The 10,802-nt window shown below is 36.6% G+C and overlaps 1 protein-coding gene and 1 long non-coding RNA gene across 2 annotated transcripts in view; one reads left to right on the top strand and one right to left on the bottom strand.

Annotated features, from left to right (window-relative positions):
* Positions 1–3,868, top strand: part of LOC145721855 (uncharacterized) — a 6,855-nt gene extending 2,987 nt beyond the window's left edge. The window contains exons 2-3 of the long non-coding RNA XR_014145817.1: positions 1,016–1,201; positions 2,676–3,868. This is a non-coding gene — a long non-coding RNA (uncharacterized LOC145721855). The remainder of the gene's footprint in view (positions 1–1,015; positions 1,202–2,675) is intronic.
* PTPRQ (protein tyrosine phosphatase receptor type Q) overlaps positions 1–10,802 on the bottom strand; it is a 231,612-nt gene that overhangs the window by 114,869 nt on the left and 105,941 nt on the right. The window contains exons 27-28 of the mRNA XM_081818978.1: positions 7,872–8,013; positions 4,070–4,339 (exon numbers count right to left, since the gene is read on the bottom strand). Of these exons, the coding sequence (XP_081675104.1) occupies positions 4,070–4,339; positions 7,872–8,013 (412 nt within the window). The remainder of the gene's footprint in view (positions 1–4,069; positions 4,340–7,871; positions 8,014–10,802) is intronic.

Raw genomic sequence — 10,802 nt, 5'->3', positions numbered from 1 at the left:
CCAGCAATTGCACTACTGGGTATTTACCCCAAAGATACAGATGTAGTAAAAAGAAGGGCCACCTGCACCCCAATGTTCATAGCAGCAATGTCTGCAATAGCCAAATTGTGGAAAGAGCTGAGATGCCCTTCAACAGACAAATGGATAAAGAAGATGTGGTCCATATATACAATGGAATATTACTCAGCCATCAGAAAGGATGAATACCCAACTTTTGAATCAACATGGATGGAACTGGAGGAGATTATGCTAAGTGAAATAAATCAAGTAGAGAAAGTCAATTATCATATGGTTTCACTTACTTGTGGAACATAAGGAATAGCATGGAGGACATTATGAGAAGGAAGGGAAAAAATGAAGGGGAGGAAACCAGAGGGGGGAGATAGGTATTAGGGAGGGCACATATGCATGGAGCACCATGCATGGAGCAGTGGGTGTTATATGCAAACAATGAATCATAGAACACTACATCAAAAACTAATGATGACTGTATGGTGACTAACAGAACATAATAAAAAATATATTTTTAAATAAATAAATAAATAAATGCAGACTTGTTGTGAGTCTTACTTTCCAAATTCTGATTCCATAGGTCTGGAGTAGGGCCTCAGGGATATACATTCTGATGCAGGGATTAGAAGTCTCAACTTCAAAAAGCATTTTTCTTCAGTATTGAGTACATAGCACACAGTACCATATCTGCCTAATTCATCGATTTAGAGTCCCTTCAACTTTCAGTCATGTAGTCTTTTAACCCTGAGTTAAGATCAAATTCAAATACTTATTTTTTTATTTTTTACAAAGACCTGTACCTTACATTCAGGTGTCTCTGTATCAAATGCATATTACTATTTTGATTATGTGTCTCAGTTCTACTAACTGAACTTCTGCTTTGTTCCTGTGATGAAGCACTCACCTTGAGTACCAATGGACTTAGTAATGAGTCTTCTGCCTCATTTTCAGTCTTGAACCTCTCATTTATCTCAGAATTATTGTCCTGTTTTTTTTTTTCCAGTTCTCTGAGGCTCAGCTCCTGTACAATGATCAAGACCATTGTACCTGATGCTAGACCATCGGCCAGGATTTGAACATATTTCCTTCTGCTGCCCATTTACTAGGGAAATACCTATTACTGCTTTCTGGACCTCTCTGACACTGCCTGTCCTCACTGCTACATATTGCCAACCATCAAAGTTCATGGGTAATCTACTCCAGTATTTCCTCAAATTTACAGAGCATCAGATCACCTAGAGAGATGCTTAAAAGTACAGATTCTTGGGCATCACCTCTTGAGGCTGTGATTCAGCAAATCTGGAGTGAAGTCTGTGGCTTTAAAGTTTGGCATGTCATTGAAGAATTTAAAACACACACCCACATACACACACACACACACACTTAAACTGGGCTTTTAAGAATGAATTTTGTATGACATAAAAAAGGAAAAGGACAATATAGCTACAGGAAGCAAAGCAATTTGATCATGAGAAAGTGTAGGATACGTTTAAAAAGAGTGAGTCTAATCAATTATTAGCCCCATAGCAAGTAGCAAGAGTTTAATAAATGTTCTTTGAATTGAATACATGAAGTCTAATGTGCTGAAAAAATGAAGTTTGGCTACAGGCATCAGCTAGATGAGGAAACGCAGTGGAGGGACATAAGAATGAAAAGCTAGACAGAAGTCAGATTCTAATTGGTGATAAATTCTGGGATGCATTTTCTAGACAACAAGAATAAGTAAAACATTTGGAGTATCCCGGGTCATCTCCTACACCTTTTACCTTTCATTCTGATCTCTTTGCTTCAAATACCCAAATCTATGTCTAACGTTTACCCTCAGATAATAAACTTCAACTGCCAACACATAAATGCTCTAAATTGTGTATTAGAGACAGTTCAATCAAAGTAAGTAGGTAGGAAGAAAAGACTGATGGGCAGGCTGGATGAGGGTGTGTGGTAAGGCTACTTGAGGTATTATTACAGGAAGCAACGAGAATCTGATGCAAAATGGGGCAGTCAAGTTGAAGAAGGAGCAGATTGCAGAACCATGGCAGAGACTGAATTAATAAGATCTGATTTTATGTAGGAGAGATGGGAGCAAGAATCACATATAAATATGAGGCTTGGTGTCCAAATGATTATAAAGTACAGGCATAGAAAAGTAGGGAAGAGAAGAATTCATGTAGCATAAATTCCATGTGAAGAAGTTTAGGGTTGGTATGCCAACCAGTTCCTTAGCTGAAATTTTCTAATAATTTATGTGTGTGTATTTGTGTGTGTGTGTGTGAGAGAGAGAGAGAGAGGATAAAATGCAGGAGAAAGTAGATCGAATTGATGGAGTGATGTTCTAGAGGAGATATATTGAAACAAAAATAAACAGATTCCTGAAAAGAGGAAAGCAATGGCACCCCTGAGAGGCTATCTTGAGAGCATAAATAAAGATATGGGCAAATTTTGAAGGAGGTCAAGTCAGTATCACTGATGTAGTAAAATGAATAATCACATCAAATATAGATGATAGTGTGGGTATATTATGTTCAAAATGAGAGCAGAATTCTGCTATGGAAAATTGAAAGAGTGTAAACAAAGGATGTATAGAAGATTATGGAGCAGGTAGGAGAGTTAGAAAAGGTGAATTTATAGCTGAAACAGGTAAATAATTTCTGGTTTTTTTATAGCACTAGTCTTCAGCCAGCATCTGGTGAAAACAATGGAATTCTCTCAGAGTTGGGAAACCCCTGGAAGTTGAGTCACAATGGCCTGGTTTGAGATGTAAGAGTAAGAGGCAGGTGTTGCTGAAAAGCATCAATTCCAGCTGAACAGGGAGAACACTGAAGTCTGAAGAAGTGTTGCACTGAAAGAATGAGAAGGAAAGGATGCTGATTAGGATGCTGAAACCAGGGAAAAGGTACACCATGTCTCAAAGTTCTGTGGTTTACCACCTCAAGGATAGAGAAGTGGAGTAAAATTGGGTGATGCTGATTTCAAAAGGCAGAAGGAATTAAAAGATGCTACCAAGATAACAGATCTGGATGTGCCAGAAGTAAACAATTATGCCATTACCCACAGTCCCTATTAGGACTTCCAAGGAGTAGCATCATCAGGAAGGAATCAGACTTACATTTATATGAGCAGGTACAATACTGGAGAAGGAAGAAGGATGAAGGAGATTATGACATAGGTCAGACCAGTGTTAGGGAGGGCAAGAGTTTTCTTCTTTGTGGACTAGAGCTTAGTGAACTGGATGTTTTTATTCAAATAATATAAAGATTAGGGCTAGTATATAGGAAAACAAATAGATGAAAGAGAGTTTGACACTGCCAGCTATGGAATTCAGGGAAGCATCTAGAATTCCATAAAATCAATTAAGTAAAAAAGAGATAAATATCAAAATGTTTACATGTTCACTCCATATTTTAATTTATGAGAAAGCATAATTTGATAAGCTCAGAGTTTGGATAATAAGAAATATTTGTGGAAACACAGTAGTACAGATTTGCTCTCTCCGTTCCTCCTTTTAATCTCCTAATGTTGTGGAGAGGGGTCAGTGTACTACACAGCTAGTACTCAGGTAACACATGTCATAAAAATGTATGTGTTACATTTTTAAATATTTCTTTCATATCTTCAGATAAATGTGCTATAAAGACAATTACCATATGAATTCACTCATACGTGAAACTTAAGAAACAAAACAGATGAACAGAGGAGAAAAAAAAGAGAAAGAGAGGCAAAGCAGGAAACAGACTCTTAATTATAGAGAACAAACTGAGAGTTGCTGGAAGGGAGGTGGCTGGGGGATGGGCTAGATGAGTGATGGGGATTTAGGAGGGCACTTGTGATGAGCACTGGGGGTTGTATGTAAATGAAGAATCACTAAATCCTACATCTGAAACTAATATTACATTGTTAACTGGAATTTAAATAAAAACTTGAAAGAAAAGAAAAAGATTACAACTGGTGTTGACAAATGTATGACATCGGCCACAGACAGTTACTTGTTTTGGGTGTTAGGTACCTCTTTCAGGTAAATTACCTGTTTCAGATTAGTTACATGTTTCACAGTAGTTACCTGCTTCAGGTAGTGTGCTGACGTTGCATGTTTTTTCATCACCTTCACCAGCTGAGGTTGAAGCTCTTATTTTAAAGACATATGAGGTATTGGCAAGAAGTTTCATGAAAGTATACATATGATCTTGGGGAGAGACTCTTGTAGAATTCCTTTCAGCTGTTATCACATAATGAATAATTATTCCATTTGCCTTTTTGGGTGGATCCCACTTCACTAAAGCTGACTGCCAGCTAGTTGCCATACACCGTATATTCTGTACGGCATCTGGAACTTAAAAGATAAACAAATGCCCAAAGTTAAAATTTATACACATGTAGTAAATGATTTCATTACCTGATTGCTATAAAATCATGTTTAGGAGTTGAGACCAAATAAAAATTTAACATATCAAACTTGCAATGTGTGCTCAATAAGTTCTTAACATAAACTGAATGAAATGGCAGTTGGCTCATTTTCTATGCTATTATGTTAATCCTTACAATAGTGAGCCAATCACTGAATATTTTCCTAGGCCCAAGCAGCAATGATCCTCAAATCCTGAGAAGCAACTAACTGTAAAGCCTCAAGCTCAGGCAGTGGTTGAAGCCTGCCCTCTTTATCTCTTAACCGGAAAGGAGTAGTCTTAGTAATACTTTTTTTATGGAACATTTTTATGGAAAACATAGATGTAGGTACCTCCATGATTGACACATCTGGGCCTAACATTGTTAGGAGATAGTTGGACAGTTAGGTAGTCAGGGTGATGGTCCCCAATGAGAAAATATGGAGTCAGGACAGCTAAAATAAAACAGCACTAACATCTGGTTTTGCAGCTTAGACAGGACCACACTGACATTCTGCTTTGCAGCCTTTGCAGAAATGACTTCTGCAAAATGTCCTAAAATAAGACAATTAACCACAAAGCATATGTCAATATCATGAGCAAGGGGCAGTTAAGACATAAGCCCCCAGATGTCCCGCCAAAACAGACCATCAGCACATGGACATTAACCTAATATGTAGACAGATACATGATCAAAGCCCTGGTTGGCACGACTCAGCACACCCTGATTGCTGAAGATAGTTCTGCAAAAGAGCTCATAAAAACCCTTAAACTTAGAAACTCCAAGGGCAACCCTCTCAGGTCCCCTCCCTCTCTGGGAGCTTTATACTCTTGTTCAATAAACTTTGCTTTGGGGCTCACCACTCTTTGTCTGGTCTACCTTTTCATTCTTCAAAGCAGTGTGACCAAGAACCCAGGGCACTAAAGGCAGAGAATTCCTGCAACAACAGTACTAGGAAACATGCAATCAATTTAGGGATTTTGTTTTTACAATTGGTAGGCTTCTTCGGAAGAATTGTGAAGACCTGATCCCTCAGTATCTTTTAAAAAGTCATTGGAGGGAAGATTTAAATCAGTCCCAGTTTTTAATTCAGTCCCAGTTTTTTTCTAGAACTTCTATGAATTTACTTGGAAGTAACCCAATTTCTCAGAGGCCCACTATATCTTGTGGACCTGGTTGAAGAGCAGTACCCCAATCCATCAAAATGACTGCAGATTAGAGAGACTGGCTACTTCCCATGGAAATGTCCAATTATGTAATGCCCCCTAATATTAGCATAGCTTTTCTTATTATAGCAAAAAGAGGATGCTAGAAGGAAAATTCGCCTATCATCATTTTGTGGATTATAAAGAAGTAGTGGAGTATATAAAGAATTTGTGGAGTATAAAGAAGTATAAACAACTTGCTGTCATTATGCAAAACATAGTTATTGAAAGAATACTCAAGTATTATCTTTGAGTTTTCTCCTCTGACCTAAATTTATCTTTACAAATCCTTCTTCCTTTGTAAGATAAAGACATCAGAACTAAAGGATGTGTGGCATTTAAAATGAAAGAAAAGACAATTTCTCAGCTGATCCAGGGTTCTGGCAATTAAATATTATTAATTATTTGCTTCCTTATTTTCAAAAATATATAATATTTTTATAAAGTAAATTAAGAGACAGTTGATACTTTGCTTAAGTTTAATTTATAAACCCAGATTTTGTGAATATCTATTTCACTGACCCTGTAAATCAAAAAATAATTAACCAGCGATATTTAACACTTAAAGTTGAAAATTTCTTTTATTTAACCAATCAAGGCATAGAATTTTATGCAATTTTATTTTATTGATAAAAGTATTTACTGTGTTATTGTCTACAAGATTAGCCTTGATTTTTTACTAAACTGATACATGTATAAATTGTTAAAGTGTTTTTCTTCTTTATAGGTTTGGCATTTGTATATAATATGTAAATTATCATTTATAATATAACCATTTCCTACAGTCATGTCTACCCTTCACTAGAGGTCAGAAACTAATGTTCTAATTCAGTTTCCTCACTAACTTTTTCAGACCTTTTTATCTAAACTGCCTGAATCGTGGTTTTTTCATCTGTAATACAAGAATGGGGCAACAGTAGTATTTTTTTTGACCACTAAATGTGTGTCCAACACTCTAATAAGAACTTTATGTGGATCTTTTAAAATATTTTGCACCACAACGTTATAGGCGGCTACTGCTAATCTGTGTTTCTTTTCAGTTAGGAACATAGAGGCTCAGAGGACTCCTGGGCCTTTGCAAGGTTATACAGCTAGTAAGCTTGTATTCAAATCCAGACACTGACTTCAAAGCATGCACTTTTATCCACGATAAATATTGTCTTAGCCTGTCTTATAGGAATGCTATGGAAAAAAAGTCTCAGATATTCATAAATTAATGCAAAAATGACTAATTTATCAGTGAGTGCTCCCCAGTTTCAATTTAGAGGTTCACTAAAACAAGAGGAAGTGCATCTAAAGGTACAGAGAAAAAATAACTAGAGCAATATCTTGTGCTCACTCAATAATCATTGATGAAAAAAGTGAGGAGGAGGTGCCTTTAAACATATGGTCCAGTTGAGAGAAGGAAAAGTGCATTTCTAAGTCACCCATGATATAGATCATAAATGAAAACTATCCAGTACACAAGCAAAGGTCAGCTTTGGCATGGATATGACATGTAGGTAAGCTGTGTAATTAGACCAGTGGTATTTCATAGTCTTCATAATCCCCTCCACATGTTACAAATAGACTACGGAAAGTAGAAGTTTACATAATGACCAGTGGTCTTCACGTGTCACAATATATCTTCTTTAAAAAACCATCGGTATCGCTTCATGTAAATATAAACCAACCTGTTAAAAGTGGCTACTGGTTGGTTTCTCTTCCCTCCCCCCAACCCCAGCTGTCTCAGTTGATGCTAAGAATTTAAGAAACAAAACAAACGAGCAAAGGGAAATAAAAAAGGGGGAGAGAGGCAAACCAAGAAATAGACACTTAACTATAGAGAACTGTTGGTCACTAGAGGGGAGGTGAGTGGGGTTGGGTGAGATAGGTGATGGGGATTAAGGGGGGCACTTGTGAGTACCTGGCGTTATATGGAAGTACTGAATCACTACTGTATACCTAAAACTAATATTACCTTGTATGTTAACTAACTGGAATTTAAATAAAAACTTTATATAAAAAAAGAATTAAGTAGTTTTTACAGATACCTAGAAACCTACTTTATTCCTAAATGATTCCTTGATTTCAATTTCCTCAGTTCAAAAGGAAAAACCACGTGTAAGTATATATATATTTGCACACAAGACCCAGCCTACTGTTAAAGGCCTGAAATTCAACTTCCCTTTGAATGCACTATTAAATGATTATACTTTATCACATAAACCAAAAGGAAGGGAAAAGTGTTAAATACAAAGTGAAACATTTTAGGATGAAAAAACTGTGTCTCACCTGATTCTTGAGTTGTGAATTTTACTACATTACTAAACTGATTGCCATTTCCGACTTTTGTAAAGGCAGATAGGCTGACAGAATAGGTGCTGACTGGTTCCAGTCCAAAAAGTTGGGCTTCAGTTTGAACACCTGAAATATTCTGAAAAGCAGGAAAAAATTCTTTGTCATGATGCATCACCAAAAATTTGTAACTGGGAGAAATATTTTATTACATTAAAGTTATGCTGTCTATGTTTAATAAGCATGGGTATTTTCAGTTAAAACAAATATTAAACATTTTTTTGTGCCACCAGGTGTGATCATATGATGATATAGGATGAACTGGGCACCCTCTCAGCCCTGAAAAATCTCATACTGGCCATGTTTTTAATTTTTTTTTTAATGTTAGAGTATTTCATATTCATTTTGTCTCCCTAACACTTGCTTGGATTAATATACTGATTACTTCCTTTAAATTTGCAAAACTGAAAGTCCCCAACTTAAACTTATGGGTGGTTGACAATGTTAGATTATTCTTGAATTCATCTAGAGTCATTTTTTAAAACCCAGTAATACTAGGTAAATCAATTTATTCGTCAGCTACTTCTTGCTAGGCACTGGGAATACAACAGTTAATAAAACAAAATCTCTGCTCTCATGAAGCTTAAAATATGAGTTTTCTCAGACAACTCCTAAATTTTACCCAATCCCTTAGGAAAATGAAAAAAGGAAAACAGTTATCACAACTGCTCAAGGAAGGATATGTGTTCACATAGAAAAATTTACCATTCAGTATAAAGTCTTCATTCAAAGATAATTGCCAAAACTGAGAGATCAGTTAAGACTAATCTGTTATCCATATGGAAAGAGAAGACAATCTCCTATAATGGTATAATTTTTAAAATACTGTATTTTATCTGACCCAAAATATACACCACTTCGACTTATTTATTAAACATTTCAGTAACAGAAATTTAGTAAGAATACTAACTCGCAGGGAGTACAGTTTAATCACATTTTAAATTAAATCATATTTTAAATTAATATTCCAAGTCATTCATATACTTTAGGGACTCATTCTGTTACACTATTGCCTTCCATTCTTTCACACTTACTATTTATAAAGCATACTGTTAGATAACCAGGAGATTATAAAGATACACATAAATAAATACATGGTTCCTGTGAGTAAGGAATTTTTATATTAAACAAAGAAATCTATCAACAAATATTTACTGAGGAGAAATTAAACATAACTAGGTAAATTTTGACTTGGATTAGGAAGGGCTTGTATCCAGAGAAGTGACTGAACCCGAGATTATAATAAAAAACATGAGCAGCTTACTGGATAGTGACCAGATTTACCTAAGAGTAAGTTGTAAGAGGGAGACATGAGTGAGGAATATTTCCAAACATTTTAACAGAACTTTTTAATGAATAAACAATTTCTTTCCATATATATGAGTGAGCCAAGTTACCAGTAGACCAGGATCTAAATGGTCTCCATGTGGACCACACTGGATTGACTGCAATGGTAGGAATATTTGTGGGTGGTTCTGGAATTATTCTGCCTCCACATACCCACATATAATTTGAAAGGATAAAAAGGAAAAGAAATAGAAACTGATAAGACAGAGGTAGAAGAAGGGGCGCCTGGGTGGCTCAGTCGGTTAAGCAGCTGCCTTCAGCTCAGGTCATGATCCCAGGGTCCTGGGATCAAGCCCCACGTCGGGCTCCCTGCTCAGTGGAGAGTCTGTTTCTCCCTCTCCCTCTGCCTGCCTCTCTGCCTACTTGTGCGCTCTCTCTGTCAAAATAAATAAATAAAATCTTAAAAAAAAAAAAAAAAGACAGAGGTAGAAGAAGACACAGAAAGGGAAATAGGACAATACACTTGGAAAGGAAATAAGGTGGCATGAAGTACATGTAAAGGAACTTAAAATAGACTATGAAGGGGCGCCTGCGTGGCTTAGTCGATTAAGTGCCCAACTCGGTTTTTGCTCAGATCATGATCTCAGGGTCCTGAAATTGAGCCCTGCCTCGGGCTCCAACCTCAGCGGGGAGTCTGCTTCTTTCCCTCTCCTTCTGTCCTCCCCATTCTCACGCACATGCTCTCTCTCTAAAATAAATAAATATCTTTTAAAAAAGAAGACTATGAAAATTGACAGAAGAGAAAATGGATGTAAAAAGGAGTAACTAAAAGTAGTAAATTTTTTAAAATTTAATTTTATTATGTTATGTTAATCACCATACACTACATCATTAGTTTTTGATGTAGTGTTCCATGATTCATTGTTTGCATATAACACCCAGTGCTCCACTCAATATGTGCCCTCTTTAATACTCATCACCAGGCTAGCCCATCCCCCCATCCCCCTCCCCTCTAGAACCCTCAGTTTGTTTCTCGAGTCCATAGTCTTTCATGGTTCGTCTCCCCCTCCAATTTCCCCTTCATTTTTCCCTTCCTACTATCTTTTTTTTTTTTTAACATATAATGTTTTATTTGTTTCAGAGATACAGGTCTGTGATTCATCAGTCTTACACAATTCGCAGCACTCACCATAGCACATACCCTCCCCAATGTCTATCACCCAGTCACCCCATCCCTCCCATCAGACAACAAAAAGAAATAAAAAGCATCCAAATCGGCAAAGAAGAAGTCAAACTCTCACTCTTTGCAGATGATATGATACTTTATGTGGAAAACCCAAAAGACTCCACCGCAAAACTGCTAGAACTCATACAGGAATTCAGTAAAGTGGCAGGATATAAAATCAATGCACAGAAATCAGTGGCATTCCTATACACCACCACCAACACAGAAGAAAGATAAATTAAGGAGTCGATCCCATTTACAACTGCACCCAAAACCATAAGATACCTAGGAATAAATCTAACCAAAGAGGCAAAGAATCTGTACTCAGAAAGCTATAAAATACTCATGAAGGAAAT

This window comes from Leptonychotes weddellii, chromosome 5 (assembly GCF_054177405.1).
Source record: "Leptonychotes weddellii isolate Sample4059 chromosome 5, ASM5417740v2, whole genome shotgun sequence".
In the NCBI taxonomy this organism is placed as follows: domain Eukaryota; kingdom Metazoa; phylum Chordata; class Mammalia; order Carnivora; family Phocidae; genus Leptonychotes; species Leptonychotes weddellii.
The sequence above is the reverse complement of the archived record's forward strand: the minus strand, read 5'-3'. Positions and strand labels throughout refer to the sequence as shown.